The 20888-nt window shown below is 41.1% G+C and overlaps 1 protein-coding gene across 3 annotated transcripts in view; it reads right to left on the bottom strand.

The window, feature by feature from the left end:
* Positions 1 to 20888, bottom strand: part of AMBRA1 (autophagy and beclin 1 regulator 1) — a 125271-nt gene that overhangs the window by 86448 nt on the left and 17935 nt on the right. For all 3 annotated transcript variants that reach the window (XM_042813721.1, XM_042813723.1, XM_042813724.1), the window contains 2 exons: positions 6835 to 6921; positions 24 to 206 (listed from right to left, as the gene is read on the bottom strand). In XM_042813721.1, the coding sequence (XP_042669655.1) occupies positions 24 to 206; positions 6835 to 6921 (270 nt within the window). The remainder of the gene's footprint in view (positions 1 to 23; positions 207 to 6834; positions 6922 to 20888) is intronic.

Here is a 20888-nt window from a genome sequence, read left to right as displayed (position 1 = left end):
CAAGACAGCTTATGCACACTTACTCAAAATCTTCAAATTCCAGGTCATTTCCTTCTACAGATGGGCTTGGGTTCTCTGAAGTGGAAGAAGAGGAGGAGGAAGAGCGGAGACGGTTCTGTTGGTATCTCATGGATCGCTGCCGAATACTGTCCCTCCGAGAAAGATACTGAATCATCCTCTGAGCATAATATGCAGCAGGAGATAACCTGAGCAAGAGAGAGAGATACATACAGACATTTGTTACAGAAGTACAGAATAACAGCCAACCTTGCCCTTCCTTGGGAGCTCCAAGTTCCAGGACGGTAGCAGCACATCACAAAACAGGTTGGTTTTATTTTATCCACAAGTAAGACAGTGTAAGTAAGGAAAGTAAGTAAAACTAGTTTTCCCTTCACGCATTTTACACCTATGTGATTCTCCTGCTGTGCAAATATAAGCACTATAGAATATCTGTAAACAAAAACTTCAACCGCAGCACAGAAATTCTTTTCTGAGAAGTCTTTGGAATCCATTCTTTCATTACCAGATCACACAACTAATCCCAGAAACCGTCACTGGTAAGAAGCAAGACAGCTCCCAGTCTGAATGCACAAAGCTAGCAATGCCAAACAGCGCTAGTGTTCAAACAGGGAGTCAAGGTGATGCTGTCTTGAGGGTACTTCATAGGAACAGCACAAAACATCAAGCGTGGAAGAAAGTTAAACTGTTTTAAATACTTTGTAAACCAATTGGTAAGGATTTCATATACTGACAGCTTCATCAAACCCCCTAAATGTTCTGAGAGTAGCACTGTGATTGAAAACCTGCACCCCATCTTCCTCTGTAATTAACTCTTAATCCATTTCACAAGTATAATTTGGCCTTTGTTTGCGTCAGCTGTTATGTACCAATATTACCCAGGTCCTTAGTGCTAAATGGGTAAAATACACTGTTTTCCCACCCTACGCACATCCACAATTTCTAGTGCATACTTTCTGTGGCACAGTTACTCAGTATTAAAGCCTAGAGACTTGAAGAATCATGGTCTTCACCTCTGAGTTAGACTTGAACAAAGATTTAGGGAAAGGGACAAACAAAAAAACCCTCAAAAACTGAGGACATTAACATGCTTATTCCTTTAACTTCTAGCTCTCCCATTCCATACATGTTTGATTTTCATTTTTTTCATCAATGCAAGTTAGCAGACTCTATTTTCATGACCCTGGTACGTGCTGATCTCCTTTTCTGTAAAGGCGTTACAGGCAAAAGACCAATAATAGAGTGTACAGCCATACTTTTGTCTACAGATAAAAGTTTAAGCAGCTTTTAACAAAGAAAAAAATAAAACAAAAACTTAAGTAAACAGTAAATTCCAGAGAGTAATACAGAGATGAAAATACACTTTTTTGCAAACACATAAGAGGTGGACTTTCTGCTTTCTGTGAATGCTATCCATCTTCAGAACAGAGCTGCAATGTTAAGTCTTTTCAGAATAGATCTCGCTGTCAGCCAGAGAACTCTTAAGGTCATATTCACTCTCATTATGACCACCACTACAAAGGTTGACTGAGTTGTAGTTACAAAACATAACTCCACAATCATCCTTTGATAACATGATTGTTATATGGCTTAGACTTTCTTTCCTGCCAGCTCATCCCAATCCAAAGCAAGCTGTGCTGGTTCTATGGTGAAGTACTACAAGTAAGATGAATGAATACATTTACATCCACCAGCATGAGCAGCAAACAATCAGACCTGGTCTGACAAAGTGCTCAGCTACTATCCCTAAAGTCATGTTTCACTGGAAATCTATATTTAATAGCATTTTGAGAGATTGCTCCCTAAAGCAGCACAAAAAAAAAAAGTACTAATTCTCCAAGAGACTGATTGTTATTAATGTTGTCTTGGCTGCAGACAACCATCAAGGACAATCAATCTCCCATTCCTCCATACATTCAGGGCATATAAGCAAAAAAGAAGTTAATGAGAAATATGTGGAGAGAAAGAGATGCCTCTTCCTCACTGTAAACTCCCCATACACTATCAGGCTACTATTTCTTCAGCATTGCTAGGCAGACTAGAGGCTATGGGGTGTGCTAAGGTTCTCAACAGCCAGCAAAACTGGTAAGGAGAACCATGTACATGCACTTTCTTTTGGATGTTTCCTTCGTCTTTTACACACTGTTAGAGGAGTTAAAGCTGTTCGTGCTTTCATAACGTAAAAGATTTGGCTGTACATAGCATTTCTCTTTACTCTCTCAACTCCCTGAAGACTTACCAGGCCAAGTATAAAAAAAAACAGAAATGCAGATATACAGAAATGCACATATAAACAAAAAGCTGTTCTCTTCTTTGGCCTTTTGCATAATCCAACGTCTCTGCATATGCTAAGAAAATAAGTCTACAGCACAATATGTGCATATAGGCAAAAAAGGGAACACAGGCACAAGGTAATACAAGAAGATATGAACAGTGGTCTCAGCAATCCAGAAGTATAATCGTTTAAACCTTTTTCTTTGTTAATTGCACACATAGGGAGATTTTTACAGAAAGACGCAAAGAATGAATTTTGCAGACGTTTGGTATTCTCAAGCCATGCAGCACATCACAAGAGAAACACAATGACTCTTGTTTGAAGAACATGAAAGAATAAGCAATAAAGACTGGCAATAAGGGATGACTAGCAGCCAGATTCAGCTTCCTGACAGCATGTGGCATGCAGAATGGATAGATGATGAAGAGGATTTCCAAAGGTAAGACAAGAAGCTTAAGTCTGATACACGGAAAGAAAGGTGCAAGTGATAACATACAACAGTACAGGGGAGAAACATTTTCAAGGCAATAGGCTAGGGAATTAATCTTTGCAGATGAGTGCATGCACAACAAAAAAAGTCATATTTGTCAGGCTGTATCTGTCTCTGGAATATGGTCATGATACAAATCAGAACTGAGAACCAGCATAAGGGATTTAGCTGTCCTGGAGGGAGTAGAATGCTGCAAAGCAGCACAAGAAATACTGTTTAACATTGAAAATACCTCTTAAGTTCATTCAGCTACTGAATACAATTGTAAATCAGTTGCTGACTGCAGTTCATCTACCAGCTGGCTGAATACAAGCCAATCACAGCAGACCATCAGACTGCTTGATTCATTTATTTCCCACCTAAGCTTCCAAAAAAAAAAAAAAAAAAAAAAAAAAAAAGCAATGGCAAAGCACAAGTAGAGTTTATCCAGTTGTTCTTAACCCAAGTTTGCATCCCCAGGACAGTCAGCTGTATCTGACAGCACCACAGGACCTGAATTAACCTAATCTCTTAGGTGACTGGACCCTGGGTACTGAAGCAGATGGTTTGGAGTAGGAGGGATGATGTTGCCACAAGTAACAGACACAGAACAAGGCACTGAGTAAGGGAATTGCTGCTGTGCAAAAACCAGAACCAAACAGCTTCTGTCTCATCCAGCAGCTGTGTCACTGAGAGATGGGTTTTTCTCTGGGTACCTAATGCTGCTGGCTGGCCAGTAAGAAGAACTGAAGGAAAGTGAGGAACTGAAAGAAATGTTTTACTTCCATTAAGTTCAAATATCTTGCACAAAATGGCATTATGAGCATTAAAGAAACAGCTACTGCATTGCACAATGTCATCAGCTACAGTCAGATACCTGAAAAACCTGGACATGTTTACAGGGAATGTGAAAATATTTTAAACAAAGAATGCTTCTTTTCACCTTTTCCCATTGTAGTGGCTTCAGAGGAAGGAAAAATAAAAATCACAACAACTTTAGCTGAAGGATGACTACACACAGGTGCCCAGAATGACTACAGCAAGAATCAGCATACCATGCATGCAAGGGAACTAGGCTGCTCTGCAGGCCTCCAAGCTCCCTGATGTCTCAGAAGGAAAGACACCACTCATCAACTCTGACTGATCTGATGATCAGGATATTCACATTACTATAACTCACACCCATGAATGTTTCTCAACCAGAAGACTTTTAAAGGGGTTGCCTGACTGGTGACACTGATTTCCATGGTGATTACTACAGAAGCATAGCCACCACCAATGAATGCTTGAGCTGAAGGCACCACTGGCAACGGACACCAACTTTTAGTTGCTTCCATTCCACTTCAGCCTTCAACTCAGAGACATCGTTCAGGCTTGAAAAACTGCCAACCTAAGCATTTCTTCTCCAGCAACTGTTTCAGAAGCTTAGATTTTTCTAGAGATGCACTTACCAACCAGTCCTGTGTTCCTTTGTATATGTAGTCTGGAAGCATCTTTTGGAATATCTTTGTTTAACGTGCTACTAAGAGGTGCTCTTTTGGAGCCAGCTCCTGATTCTTGATTCCTAAGCAGCTTGTTTCCTAAGCTTAATACATCTGATCTATGAAGAACAACCTAAGAGTCAAAATGACCTTAGAGATGTTCAGCAAAGCCACTGAGAAACTCTATTGTAGTCTATGCCTGAATATTCATTCTAAGCCTGAGGTAACTTCAAAAACATTCGCCCTGCTCCACTCTTGACCTAGGCTGTTCAAATGCAGTGCCATTACAGAAAGGAGATACTGAAACACATAAACACAATTGAAAATAAATTCTTCAGAGCAAGGATGAAATTAAAAAAAAAAAAAATCCATTGAAGATAACTAGGTCTTAAGGAGTAGAGATCAAGTTCTCTGTCTTTGTTTCACTTCCTCCAGTTTTTTTTGTTGTTGCTTTGTTTTTTTAAGAACATCTGAAAGTTCTACCTTTCCTGTTACAAACTTATGATGCTACAGAAAACTCAAACACAGTAGCGTTCCATTTATTCACCTCCCTCCAATTTCTAACAAGGTGAAGTGACAATTAAAAGATTCTACTAGCCTAGCACACCAGCAAGATTTATTAAGGAAAATAACTCATCTCACTCTACTCAAAATTTCCAGCTCACACTGATTAACATTATGTACCTCATTCTCTGAAAAAAGATAAAGTGGCACTGAGTGGAACAAATTAAACCTCTTAAGAGGTTTCAACACTGGGCTGTTATTCCTAAGATCCTTATAAACTCACACTACTATAACTTCTATAGGATTAAAAAAAAAGGCTGAACTTTCACAAGAAGAATGCTGTATCAGTTCAAAAATAGCTTCAAGTATAAAAATACTTTTGGCAACTCTCTTTCTTATGCTAGGACGTGTCTCACACAGTCATCCCTTTTCATACACTTTACTGAGCTTCATCATGGGAGAGATCTGACACAGGAGGAAAAAATAAATAAAATCAGTAATCTCAGCAGGCACTCCTGCTTTTTTCCCTATTTAAACTATAATTCCTGAGAGCAAGAACTATTTTTTACAGATCTGCTCAAGAAATCTGCTAAAAATCAATCAATCAGGAAAATGTTGTATTATGCATTCCAGAAAATAAGGACTGGTGTATTTCCAGACATTTAGCAGCACTTATCCACAAACTGACCTAAATGTAGTAGTATCCTTTTATTAATATTTATAAAATACCATTTTCATCTCTCTAGGTGAATCAACCTTCTACATACCATTTAATCAATACTCATCCTGAAAACTTCTACATTTATCAGCTTTGCTCTGATACTCAGCTGCCAAGACCTTGACACGTTTTCCAATGACCTCACATATAGGCAACACACTCTAGCTTACACCTCACTCACAGACAGTTTTACATCACCTCTAAGCCTCTGAGTCATCTTCGTAGATCAAATTTCTTCACAATAGATGGAAAAAGGCATAATATAATACTTCACCTCTACAAAGGTTTACTTATACAGAGTCAGCAAAGAGTTGCCTACTAGCATAATTATACTGTGTGGCTAGTTTGCAACATCACTTCTTGTTTCAAAATCCTGAAGTGCTGTCTGAATAAAAACATAGGCTGTTGTCAACGTAGAAAAGAACAAAATGAAACTCCTCCAGCAACTCAGATATTTAATTTTGATACTCTGCTATACCCATACTATTCTCTTTTATGATTACCCTAGTTGCCGTCAATTCATGCAATTACACCGGAGGTTCCTTAAGAGGCTAAATGATTAAAATTCACTCAATTTTCCTCATTCATAGCTTTGCTAAACCCATCTAATGAAAGCTCATTTTGTCATAAGTTAGTTTTTGAAAGCTTCCATAGCTGCTTGCTGTTAACAATTCTATCATCTCTTCTGACAGTCTGTGGGTCACAACATCCCATCTGTTGCTTTCTTAATACACAAAGTGGTAACTGCAAAGATCACTTGTTTCCATTTTTGATAACTCTACCATGTTTGCTTTTTCTAGTCTTCTACAACACTCCCACCTCTTCTGGAGATTAAGCAGCACTACAGGTGTTTCCATGTCTAATGTCAATGATTCATGACTCTTCAGATATAATTGTCAATAATTTGTTCTCAGTTAAGTATACTTAACATTCTGGTTATGCTCTCTCATACAAATGTCTTGCAGAGACATTTCATTCTTCCAAGCACACTGCCTGCTCTCAGCTGTCTTTACTGCAGTCTCCCTTGCTCCCAAATAGATATATTTTTTTTTCTTCATTTTTCTTGAGGAGATATTTCTGATGCATTTATAACATCTCACTTACTGTTGCATCTGTTTGCCACCTAGTGTTCTCCATCTCAAATGATTTCAGGAATCTTTATGTGCTTACCTCAACAGCAATTTCCTTCTCATTTCCTCATTCACCTCAAGGCCTAATGACTTTTTCACATTCAGTTTGAGCTTTGTCTCTATAGCTAGTCAGTAGGGAGGAGATGGGACCTATACTAGGATCACTCCCAAAGGGTTCAGGGATATGTGTATTTTTGTCCATGAAACTAAAATGCCTTCAAATTGCGTTTAGCTCTTACCTGGCTGGATCTGGATAGATTGGATGTTCCCGGGACCCTGCTCCATCATAGCGAGATAACGAAATGAGGGAAGACTCCAGCAACCTCCTAAAAATAAAATTTAAAAAAAAATAAAAAAAAATTGAAGTCCTCCTATGAAGTCTCTCCTGCTTACGTCCTACTTTCTAAAGCCTCTTCGAACTATTTCCACCATTGGTGCAGAGAATTCTGCCACACACTAAATCAGTGACTGATGACGTGTTTTTGCCACACAGCTACAAAAACAGTAACATCTTCATCATACAAAAGAAAGAATACCTCAAGTAAGAAGAGTCATCCCAAACCAGCTACCAAATTTCAAGAGAAGAATGCAGATGTTATTTCTGCTCTGGAGACAAGCTATCCCAATTTGCCAGATCCACAAAACTAGCTAACGAGCATAGGACGCAGTTCACAACAGAGACTAAGGGCACTGTTGGCAAATATTCACAATAAGATATTCAGTCTTAGACTCAGGGCTCAGGAGGAGGCTTTTGGACACAAAAGTGTTCATTTCCTCTGTATCTTAATCAGTCACTGGGAGAAATACCAAATATTCACTCAAGAAGTAAATGTATGCAAATGCAGCCAGACAGCTTGAATATGTGAGAAGGAAGTCTGAGTCATGAAGGCAGTAGAATCAAAGCATATAACAGGAACATGTCCTCCACCACAGCTTCTACGTGCACCTCTATGAAGCTTCTTGCCACAAAGCGGAGGATGACATTGTTTCAAAGCTGACTCAGTCGAGCCTGCTGCAGCCATTACATTAACACAAGAGAGAAGATTTTGAGCAGGTGGGGAGAGTGGAAAAATCAACTACTAGAGTTTATAAGGCGTCGGAGTTTCCTTTCAAGTCTTTCTGCCTTGGAGCTCCTGCTCTAAATTCTGTTTTCCAGTCATTGTAAATCAAATTAAAATTGTTATGGTTTGAAAGTCAAAGAGATCCGACACCACATCTGTTTTCAGATTTCAGATTCACCCCCCACACACTTGGTGAGAAAGGTCTGAATCTATCAGTCTTAACCTCACATTCCTCCTTCGCAGTTAGCGTCTGCAATGCAGGACACCAAACGTCAACACAGGAAGCAAGATGGTGGACCAGATCCACATCCAACTTCCCACTTCTGGACAGCAAGTCATAATATCACAAGAGAACAGAGATACTGAGAGCACAAGCCTACCCAGAATTTCTCAGGTAAGCACAGCAGGACTGCAAATGACACATTTTTCCCAGTGGCAGACTTACCCCTCCTCCATTCAAAATCACAAGACAGATCTGGATTGCCTTCCAGGATTAAATAAATGAATAAAATCTTAGTTTTAAATTTTAAATCTAAACACATAGAGAAGCACAACATCGCTCCAGTTACTTGGCATGCCCTGGCTCCAAAGACTCAGTGCATGCTGCAAAGTACTGGGACTTCACAGGTGGTAAAGAATCCTGTTCACTCTGGCACAAAGCTGTCTAGACATTATCTGTCTTATTCAAGAATAGTTATTAAATCTCTTATTGAAATGAATTATTTCCCCAGGTCACTGAATCTAAACCTCTCACCCTTAACACTGCTAGATATTGCAAATCCCATGGCTCCCCAGAAAGTTACAGTACTTTAATCCTGGCTCACCAAAATCTCTCTCCTGCTCCAAGTACAGAAGTCCATACATGCAAAAGCAGCCAATCCAGAATTAATGGTACAACGGTTTTACACAGTAGACCTACAACCACTGCAACCCAACACAAATAAGCAGCTTTTATTACTTCTGAAAGACAAAAATGGATGATTGGATGATTTGTCATGAGCAGAACTGATACCTGCAATGGCTTTGTTTCAGTGTGATTTTTCTTGTCTGTTTTCATGGGCTGCTTGCCCACAGCTCTCCAAACACACACAGCTCTCCAAACTCAGCAGCCTGCAAGCATCCTATGACCAGCCCTGTCTAATCTCTGCACAAGCACTGCTCTCCAAAACCCAGAGCAGTTTATTCTAAGTCTGCACAAATAGCTTAATGTTCTACAAATGATGCTTCAAACAAAACAGCAAAACCAGGAAGATTTCCTTGTTCCGTGTGCCAGGCCCAAACGTGCAGCAAGACGAACAGTGTCCCACAGCCCACATCCAGCCCACGCAGCATCACACACCCCACAGCCCAGCATCTGGTGTGCAAGGGGAGGCTTAGAGCAATCTCTTTTAGAAGGAGCTACAGGAGCCATGCTTTGCCCTGCAGTGACAGCAGTCCCATGCATGCCAACTGTGGAGCTTTGAACAGGAAGCAGCAGCAAGGCACACAGTACCTTGGGAGAGTCATGCCAAGAGGCTCTCTGCTTGGAAACAGAGTTTAGACCCTATCTGATTCTTGAAATAAAATAGGAAGAGCCTTGCTTTGCAAGGTAATCATCATCTCCAATGAAAACCATTAAGTGTTACTTCAAGTAAAACATAAACCAGCAATTGACTGAGCCACAGACTGATACGCAACACCCAATTATCCAGGTAAACAGACTTCCTATAGTCTTCACAGCTATGTGATTTTACCTCGTCAGCTTGCAACATGAAGCAACACGAGCTGTTGAGGGATGCCAGATACACTTCATTAAGTGCCATCCATAGGACGCACTCTGAGACTGTGCAGAGTTGAACAGTCTCAGTTAACACAGTCCTTCAAGAGTCTTCCAAGTCTGCCAGCACCAAAGACACCTCCTGCACTACATCATAGCAAAGTACACAAGCCACTTAGTAGGGCCGCACTGAAACCACATGGGCAAAGATAATGCTGCTAAGAAACTGCTAAATGTTGTGGATTCTTAATTATCCTACAACTGTGCCCTCTCAAATTACTAAGAGCAACAAACAGGTGGAAATCAATATATATGGTAGGAAAAAAAGCAAAACAAAAGAGGCAAAGTACAATCTCCTGAGATCCAGATGGATCTCTGCACTTAATGCTCCCAAGAATAACAAACTCTGTACTAAAACCTGAGTACTGAACACACATAACATCTCTTACTTAATTAACTCATTCTAGACTAAGCTCCTGAGGCTCAAGTTACAGATTTGAATGCATCTTCTACTGACAAACAGGTCCAATAATAGATACACTGCTACAATCATCAATAACATGTCTAATTTGATACAGACAGTGCAACCTACTGTCCCCAAGGAAGGAGCAGATGAATGTTTTTAAACACTCATGTTGCATTCTACAGTAGACTTAGATGCTGCATTTGCAGTTTTTGCCATCCTAAGTCCCAAAACGGGCACAGAGTGCATGTTTTAAGTAAGCCCAGAGTCTAACATAGCCCAATAGCCTACCAAAGTATACACTACTTAAGTTACTAGTAATTTTATTAAGGAGGGTAAAGACAACACACAGACAAATAGCAGCAGACGCAAGACAGCGCTAGCCACTAAATGTCCGTTTCCAGCAGAGAAGCATGAGAAGAGAGAACAAAAATACACATCTCTTGCACCTCCTTTGGAAACGTTTCAGTAGATGATGCCTGACACTCAAATCCTTTCCGGAGCTTACAGAACCCTCTTCCTCTCCTCCTTGCTGCCCCGCCCCCCCCCCCCCCAGCTCCCAATTTTTGCTACCCAGATATATAACAGGCTAACACCAGGCTTCGTACAAGTAACTGCTCCACTGTCTCCGTCTAGACAATATGAAATTGTCACAAATGACATCTAAAGTACAATTAGCAGAAAAACTGCAATTTCCACTCTCTTCCCCCGCTCACCAGGAAAAATCACACATTATCATCCTCCAGGTTGTCAGTCACTGCCACGATGATGAGAATTAACTCTGCTCACCCTGGGAGATGCTTCTGGCCCAGCTTGCTAAATACAGAGGAGGGGGATTGCAGTTCTTTGTCATTTTATTGTTGTTGTTTTTAAAACTACTACAAGAAGATATAAACTGCCTTTTCATCAGCACTGGTGTCTCACCAAACATCTTTTCCATCAGATATCAGAACTATAAGACTGCCACTCTATATGCACTCCATCCACTTTTGGCTGCAAACAGCAGCAATCATTACTGTAGGGGAAAAGGAAGCAAAGGCCGAGTTACTGAATGCCTTCATTTAAGAGCATGAGGGATAACATACATGTGCTGAATGCTATAAATGAAAAAGGAAAATTTCTCAGGATTGAAGCAACTGAATGCCAGGAGATGCAGCACAAGGGGGAAAAAAGTTAGGATGCAATCTCCTGCAAGCACATCAACTACCAGACTGTGCCATACTCTCTGGGGGTGAGGATCACCACCAAAGCCTCTAGGGACAAAATGATTCATCTAGGCAGGCTTTGAGAAGATACCTAAATGCAGCAATTTAACTTCTCAGCGACAGATTCTAGCAATATGCAGTTCTCTATACCAAATCTTGGATTTGCTGTCACAGCACGCACATTACTGAGCAGTGCTTCTATCCAAACACAGAGGGAAGGGCTCTCCTCTCCTTCCAAAAGGAAGGCACTCACACAGCACCGAGGCTTAGTTTCCTTAAAGCCAAAAGGTTGTTCATCAGCTTCATCCTCCTAAGCTGCTACTGCACAGCAGTGTCTTAGTTCTGGCTGGGATGGAATTGTTTTCTTCAGTATCTGGTACGATTCCATGTTTCTGTTTCTAGGAGAAAAACAATCCTGATAACACACTGATGTTGGTAGCTGCTGCTAAACAGTGCTGTACAGAATCAAGACCACTCTCAGCTGAGGGCACAGGAAGTTGAGTGGGAACAGAATTAGGACAGCTGACTTAAACCAGCCAGAGGGATAATCCATACCACATGACATCGTGCAGGAGGAGTTTTGAAGGCAGTGGGAGCTCATCTTACACTCTTCCACTGCTTGGAGGCTAGCTGGGCATCAGTCAGGGAGTGGTGAGCAATTGCTTGTGCATCATTTAAACAAGAACAACCAGAAGAAACCAGTGAAAAAAGCACGCTAAGGGCAGCACACACTCCTACCCTTCACACAGCCCCAGTCTTCAAGCATTGAAGTGGGCCTAAGACAGCATTTCTTAATTATCTCTTGAAGGAGTACACTGACAATTCTAGCAGCTTCTGTGAACTTCCTCCTCTGGCTCTACATCTCTCCTGGTTTCACATTCCCTGCCACTCACTGGGAGGTGCTGTTACAGCACTACACCCACACCCCTTTCTCAGCTCTCTGACTTAGAGCTAGCAGCCAGCTCTCTCGAGTAATTGTCCATATGGATCTGTTCCTAATGATCAAAAAAACAACAACAGTTAAAAACAAGAGGAGGATAACAAAGGAATCTAATGATCAACAGAACGCAAGAAAGCTGAAGCATGAAGACAGATGAACGGTCTCTGTCTCTCCAACAGTAATGCTACCCACTCTCAAATCCTAGGCTCATTATTAGCTGCTAACAAGTCCAATTAATTCTTGGAGATCACTTATAGTCTCAGTAGAAGATTAGAAGCGGGGCTATGATGAACAAAAACGTAATCCAACCCAATCCAATGGTTTCATTTTTTTCCCCCTTCCCCTTTCTCTGAAGAACAGGGTCAAATTATTTCACCATAGAACTCTGTATTGTCTCGCCTAATTTCAAAAAAACAAACGAAGTCATATATGCAGAAACCATTAGGCATTTTTCAGTCTTTGCAGAACAGCAAAACATTACTGCTATCACCAGTTTATATTCAAGCTTAAAATAAAAAAGCAATCAGTATGCAGTCTTAAAGATTGCCTGAAAAGATGATTTCTAAAATTAAGTCCTTTACAGAATCTACTCTGATACCTCTAAGCTCACATTTCCAGACTTGTTTCAACTTTTGCATGACTATGGTTAGTCACAGCAAGCTTGGCATCAAGACTGAATTAAGACAGATCACAAGCAGATGACTAGAAGTGAAGAAATGGTCAAACAAGAATACGCTTTTCTTATGACAGCTGTAAGCTCCTGCAAGATATGACACCCAGCTAAATCTGAGAGATATCCCTCAGTCAGTACTGATGAAAATCTAAATACTCACCTAGTCTCACAGCTGTGAGTAAGCTCCTCCAACCCCTTGTTCATATCTGTGTTGTGCAACTCCTCCTCCCCAATAAAGAGCAAGAGCTTGTGGCTGCCCTCCTTATGGTTATCTAAGCACCACTAGGCACTCTTTCGGTCATATGGGGTTTAGGTGGTTTTTTTTTAGCTTGTTTGTTTTGCGGGAGAAGAGTTACTTAATATAGTGATTGCCTCTTAGGGTCTTCTTCCTTCAGGGAAAGCAGGGAACAGTGACAGCAAAGACACAAACGCAATTACAGATATGTTCCAAACATGGTCTTTGTAGAACACTTTGGTCAGCTTAGGAAAAAGTTTGTGCTAATTCTGACGGATGGATGGAGACAGAGAAGACATCCTTCCAGATTAAAGTGTGGCATTCTCAGAGAATCAGAATCTATTTTTCCAAAGGAGAAGCAGGTTGTATACAAGACAGAAATTCTTGTGAAAAATATTTTCTCCCTTCACTGACTCAGTGTACGAATCCTGTAGAAAACAAGTTTTAAGTATTTCTTTTTTAGAAAACAGACAGCATGTCAGGTGTTCAGCTAGGATGGAAATGAGTCTGTTGGGGAAAGAGCGTAGGGAAAAGAAGTTACAGGAAATAAAGAACTGCAGGTAGAAGTACAAGCAGTAGAAATAAATGTTTGGATTTGAGTTCTCTTAATCACAAGGCAAGGAGCAGACAGCTTCAAGGACATTTAACTGCTTTGCATTTAACAGTGTCCATCTAACTAGATGGTAATACTACATAGATTTTGTTATTACTACACATTTGCTCTCTGAGTAGGAACTCAACCTCCACTTACCACCAGATGCCACAGAAGCCACACAGCACCTTTAAGCTCATCACAGGGAAGGTCAGTGGCTCTGAGGAAGATGATGAATTCTCTTAAGTGGACCCAAAGTCACATTCTTAATCTATTACTTCACCTGCTGACAAAGGTCATGCATCAGAACAAAAGATGAGGGAGCATTATGCAGAGGTCCTCATCACACAGCACCCGAGGAACAATTAATGCGTTATTTCAACAGGCAAGAGGAAGCACATATCCATGACAGACATAAAAAGGGTCAAGAGCAGCTACAACAGCATTGATTAGTTTGGCAATAACTCTCAGAGGAAAAAAAAAAACCAAACAAACAATGAAATCCTATACTTAGTATGCCATAGCAAGACTTGGGGCAGAGGAAGAAATGTATACAACAACATGAGCTACCGCACATGCTGTTTTGCTCTATAGTAGCAGATTTATAACTGCAACTCAGGATGAGACAAGCCAAGCTGAAGACAAACATTCCTACACAGACTCTTACCAACGTGATTATATACCAGAAATAAGCCAGAGGCCAGGTCATAGTCATCGTGGCTATGAAGAACAGGCCTGAAAGCATGGCCAGAAGATTGCCAACACTCTGAACTCCCTGAGCCTGCAGACTGCTTTACTCTTCTGAGGGCTCTTCTACCTGCCCTCTCATGCATAATGTATGCCCCAAATTCTCCTCGTTCTGGGAGATTGCGACGCCACAGATTACGTGGACAGCAAAAATCTCTGCATAACCATGCACACAAGTCTGCGTCAGCTTCTGGGATAATTACATAGGACTCCCACTGCTCCATAGGGAATTGAAGAGGAGGTGTCTTTCTTGAGGGGGCAAGAACCATACTGCTACGTCTGTGGGTTTCTAAGTCTATGAAAACAGAGGTCCCGCTGCACATCAATCACCATTTAAAATGCTCTTGGGCAGGCTGAAATAATGACAAGGCCCAGGGTCAAGAGATGATCTGCAGGACTGTTCAGCCACTTACCCCAGCCCTCCCACCTCATGAAGACGGGGGAAGGATTGGATACTAATGCATTCTGGGCAGAAAAATGAATCAGTTTCCTGGCAGATACTAAACCCTGTTTATTCACAGACTTCAGCTCCAGCAGGTGCTTTCTTGAGAAGAGAAAGGGAGGGCGTCAGTTACATCACAGCTATTTGGCGCAATCAGTTAAATATGTATGCGCAAAATGTTTAAAATGCATGTTAGCTATTCAACAGACCAGAATGGCTCAACTGGAGAAATCAAAATCATCACTATTTTGGTTACAGTTGTATTACTGAGTCACATCACAAGTCCCTCTCTCTCCCTCTCCACTTGCTCCAGGCCCAAGGAGTGAATGTGCGCTCCACTGCAAATTCTTGGGCCCAGATTCTCTAATAAGGAGCGAATAATTGGATGAGGGCAATTTGTCCCCAGGCTCACTGTGCTGTGTGCATTCATAAAGAGCGTGAAAAATGAGCATGAGCATGCAATATATGTAAGTGACTGCACATCTAACGATTAAGGGCTCCTATTAGCATTAAAAAGAGGCACATTATACCATCAACATCTCCAAATCCACCTCACACTCGAGAAAGCTCCAAAAATCCTCCACCTAAGCAAGCAGGTCTGAAACAGGAGGTCTGAAAGCCTGTTGACAATTTATTGGTGAAAGAAAAACAATCAAAAAACTCAGACATGGTGTTCACGTTATTTATCTCAAGCTAGACAAGAAGACTGAGGAATCAGAGCTACAGAAGTTAACCATCTCAAAGACCACTATTAATTGTAAGTTGAGAGTAATCTCCTACACAGAATATCACACGTGCAAACCCAGCATACATAGGTTAACAGGTGAACAGAAGCAACCCTTCCAGACCAAGTGAGCCTGCCTGGACCTGCTGTCTACGATGCTGTAGTGGGAGCATGAGTGTGCATGGAAGCCCCATGCAGACAGCACAGGAGATGGACAACCTAACAAAGAACAGCTTACAAGGGAAGAAAGCCACGCACACTTCTCCTGACCTGTAGGAAAGCTTTTTTATGATGTTCTCAGATAGTTATCTTCTAACTTCTAAGCAACTTGCGTTAAAGATCTTTATTTCATGGTCATCTCTTACTGTCCTCCCTACAAAAAAAAAAAAAAAAAAAAAAAAAAAAAGAAACCTCAAGTACCAAAACCTTACCTGCAGGAGAAGCAATAACATAAGACAATTTGGAAGCATGCACCTCTTCCATTTTAATAAAGGAAAACCACTTCAGTCCAGTTTCTCTTGCTACCATCCAGGAACAGAAAGACAAGTAAACAAGAAGACAAGTCATAAAACAGTTCCATAACAGAGATCTGTAGGGAAACAAGTCTTCATTTCCCTGAGACTGAAAGAAAGTGAAGTTTAGCTATTTCTTCTATCGGTGAACCCTTGATTCTAGGCCTGGCTGACAAGAAAGAGGTAAGAGAAAGCAAGTGGGTTGGCTGAGAAAACGCCATTAAGGCACTTGATAAGGCAGTGTCGCTTTTGTACCTGCTCAATTTGCAAACAAAGCTGCTGCAAGAATCTGCTACAGCCACTGCTGTATATTTAAATTCAGACCAACAAAAAGAAAAGAAGGCTTAAGCCTTCTCCCAAATTTGGCAAAGACTGCCCATGGTCAGCTTTCTGAAGTACGGTGGGAAGCTCAGCAACAGCAAGTAACTTCCATTAGTCACTGCAAGCATCAAAGCACAGGAACCATTCTTTCCCCTCAAGCAATTCTCAGTAAGGAAGTAGCAAAGCAACCTTACATTATTCTTCGTCAGGAAACCAATCGTCAAAGGCAGAGGGAGGAATAAGAAGACACATCTTTCACTTGTCATTCTACGTAACAACTCACAGAATATCCACGAGCTCAAACTTGTAACATCTCAGCAAAACAAAGTCTTTCCTGCCTACGCAAATAGCGCACTCAGCCTGGGAAAAAAAACACCAAAGCATGACAGTGGTAGAAAACCTCCAGAGCCGGCGCAGAGCTGCCCATTGGGTACCACTGCAGCCTCTCCAGCAGTTCTGGCTGCTGTAACATTTTCATGATGAAAGCCATTTTTATTTTCCATTGTTAAAAAAGGCCAAATAAACAACACTAGCCGGGTGTCAGTAATCTACAACACAGCCAGCAAAGTCATCTTTGTTCCTGCACATCCAAGCTAACATTTCCAAAACTCATTCCTACCCTCCAGTTTTGCCCTTTTCCCCTTACGTCCCTCTTCCCAAACACAAACCCGAACCAGTTTGCTCTGGCTGCAAACCCCTTAACAACATCCATTTATCCCACTCACTACCGAGATATTACTCATCTCTAGTTACCATTATTTGTAACAAGCGTATTTGGAATTTAACAAGCTTGAAACAGCACAAACCTTTCCAAAACTACTATTTTATACACAAAGGCTACAAAGTTTGCAAAGAAAACCCTTTTTTCCACAACACCTATGAAAGAACACTACTGTAAGACCTATGTAATCTTTTTTCTTTGTGTACCTTACTTAAAGCCAGTTGTCTGGCCAAAATTCTTCAGTCCGTGTTTCCTACAGAGTCTTCCAAGCTTTGTTTTTCACTTGACAACACAGCAAGAACTCAGAATACAAATTTTATTCCAGCAGGAAGGTGATGTCTAAACACCATCAGTTCAAACAGAACAACCCAAAATAGAAGTGCCAGGGCACGAAGCTAGCAGGGTTTCCAGTAGTGATGGGCCTGAGTTTAGGGGTCACAGACAAATGACAAACCCACTCAACATCTACTGATAGATTTGTTGGTTTAGATTTGGCAAAGGAAACATTTACACTGACGTTTGTTCTGAGCAGTCAGAATTGTACTGCTGCATCTACAGCTCAGCAATGCACTGTTGTTCTCCTGCTCCATTCCCTCTTTTTAATTGAACTTAATACGTCACTGCTGTAATAAATATTAAATATTTGAATAAACAAACCACAGTTGCTGTAAACAATTAGGAAAAATAGTAACAACGCTGTTTCTGTTAATTAAGGAACTTAACAAGGTTGAATACAGTATGCATGCATTCTCTCTCTACTGTGAGACAAACTTGATAGGTTTGGGCAAGGCTTCAGTTCCCCCATGCTTCAGTTTCCTTCCCTTCAAAAAAAAAAAAGCAAGGGCAGAAGCATTACATTCTTCTCTTCAATTTTAGGCTACCTCTAGCCATTTTGATGATACATTTCAGGCACGGAAATGTCTGAGAGGCAATTCCAAGCCCATGACAAGGGACAGGGAAATATTTTGGTTGGTTTGTTTTTAAGGATAGGATATGAGTGATGAGCAATCCACTGCTTTACGTAGTGAAAAGGCTACCAGGAGTCAATACATGCACAAATGTCAACAGCCTGATCAATTAAACCAAAAACTGGAGTAGCGTATGAGAAGCTCAGGCTCTAGCAGGAGCTCCATAATCACTATATACATTTTCCTTCTTAAATACGGCACTTCCCATCACCAGGCAGGAATGTAGGTGTTCCTACTCTGCCAAACTAGTTTAATCACAGCCTGGGCCCAGCCCGACCACAAGTCAACATCATAACTACTATTTAGAAACGGAAGATGTGTAAGAGGCATCCCCTCATAGTCATGAATAAGCCATGCCTGTCTACATCAGAAAAAAAAAAAAAAGCAAACACCATGAACATATGCATATTATGGAAAAGCCTAAAAATTTAGGAAATGGTTCAAGGTATACTTGAACAAAAAAAAAAAAATAAACTGCCCCATGGAAAAGGTGGTGACCCAGACTCCAGCCAACGTTTGCCAAGCATTCATCCAAAAAACAAGCCACATATTATAGAACTCTTCAGAGGAAGGATGAGCGCTCATTTAAGTGGGGACAAAAACCTTCAAGGCAGTTTGTAAAGTACCTCCAGATTCAGTAGGAAATGAGTGAGAATTTGAGATGAATTTGGTGAAGCTGTCAAGGTTTCTTACAGCTTCAACTTGAGGATATTCACTTGTTACATAAAATATCCATTTCACCTCGAGATCCACAGCTATCCTTACCAAACCTTACAAAAGCCAAGAAGCTGAGCGGCCGTCCTGGCTGCGTTCTGTATCAGTCACTTCCCCCCAAGATCCCCATTCATGCCTTTCCCCAAACACCAAAGAGCCTACAAATGTATGACAACTAAGTACATAAACTGCAATTTACGACTAGGAGTGGGAAGGGATGGGATCTCAAGCTATGGTTATTTTTCCCTGTTTATAAGAACTCAAACATTTCAGATCTGCAAGGAGACAACAAAAGCAAAGAGAGAAAGCAACATTACCACCTTGTGGCAGCAAGGCAATACAGAAATGAGAAGAGTTCAGAGAAATTAAAGGGAAACAAGCTGTGTGTTCCTTTTCATACCCTAGTGAGTATATCGAGAGCTACAAGCTTTCAGGAAGGCCATCAGGACTGAAGAAAGGTGTGCTGTGAACAGAAGGAACAGCCCTGCTGCACCTGCCACCACTTTAGGCTTTCACAGGCCTGGCAGGAGCATAGCAGAGATCTATGGCCGTCCAGCATGTGAAACCACGGTAGAGCACTGACATCTTTCTGAGGGCAATACCACAGCCAAACTCACTCACCACATACAAGGTGGATGACTGGATCTCACTCATTACCCTCTATGTAACTTCCTCATCTCAGCCAAGCTCTGCACAGTCTCAGCCTGGGAAAGACGACGGGGCTCACTGTGCATAGCAAAAGCAAGGGCACAAGGGAACTCGGTCCTCAGGCATGAGCTGGCAAAATGAAAGACACATTTTCCCCGGACACTATCACATCACATACCAGGAAAGCTCATTTGCATTTGTCATTTTGTGCACACTGCATCCAAGACTGGAAAGCACCAAAAGAAGCCATGCGTTCAGACAAGCAACTTCAGCAGGCCAATTATTTGCACAGTGCTGTGGATGCTGCACTTCTGTACACTCCCAAACATAATACAAGATTTAATACAGATGTCCCCAGAAAAAAAGAAACTCTTCCATCTCACATGGGCTCCTATATGTGCATGTGGCACATGGCACAGTTCAAAAGATTTCTCAGATTTTCAGACTGCTTCAACAGCCTACCTTGTTTGCCCAAGTAAGCAAATGCAAAAACATTCACAATTCTTAAAATAGGCACAGAAGCTGTTCACTCCTCAGCCTACAGAATTTGACCTCTAGAACGAGCACAATGGAGCCAGTCAGACAAGCCCGACGTTGCTGTTAGACAAAGCTTCTTAATGTAAGAATAAGGACAATAAAACACCTTTCCTCATCAAACACCGGCTTCTTTCAAACACGCCTGACTAGAGGACAAGACTCATCTTTCATTTACGGTAATCCCTTTGAATTTCTAGTAAAAATAAACAGGTAAACAGTATCAAAATTGCTGCCCTTAGCACACTGTGAACAGCTAAAGCTTGAAAGCATAGACAGTTTTTTCCTTGCGCATTTCTTCCCCCCCATCTAGAATAGTTTCACAAGGTAAGATTTGAGTTGCAAGACTGTGGACATGCAAGTGGCACTACTTGTTCTGTGCATCCATTCTTGAAAGATTGTGGCCTACAGCATCATGCCAGAATGCAGAAGCAACAAATGATCTGAAAACTAAGAATTTTCTATGTGTAACAACTCACTAGATCTGTAGACACCACTGGTATCTCAATAACATGGCCACAGAAGTGGCATTTGGAGATTGGGACTGATTTTGTTAGACAGCACTGCACTGTACTTATTTCATTAGCTAGCTGAAATACACATTGGGAAGGACCACTGCTAGGGTTTTATACATTATTTTCTTAAAAAGTTGACATCAGCTACACACAAGCAAGCAGCTGACTAGAAGGATTCTGCCATATCCTTATTCAACTTGTCATTATAAATCTGAATTGGCCCATGCAACAACAATGGTTTAAGGTACTTACAGGACCTTCTTCTTCACAAAGATTACAGTATTAACACAATGCTTTCTCAACCCATTTTTAATTAACAATTTACAGAAAAAAAATGAAGCCAGCTATCATCTGTTGCTCAATTATCTTTCCTTTATCCTGATCTTGCCAAAAGCTTCTATTGCCAATTTCATGCAGCACATTTCACACACCAATTTCAAGGATTTCTTTTCACTTTTCACTTTGATGTTAGAAGTGAGGCAACTATCAATCCACAAAGGGGGAAAAAAACCAAAACCTACA

This window comes from Centrocercus urophasianus, unplaced genomic scaffold (genome assembly GCF_019232065.1).
Source record: "Centrocercus urophasianus isolate 14NV4802_14NV808 unplaced genomic scaffold, USGS_Curo_1.0 seq_14, whole genome shotgun sequence".
NCBI lineage: Eukaryota > Metazoa > Chordata > Aves > Galliformes > Phasianidae > Centrocercus > Centrocercus urophasianus.
Note: the sequence above shows the minus strand (reverse complement) of the source record. Positions and strands in the feature narration are given on the sequence as shown.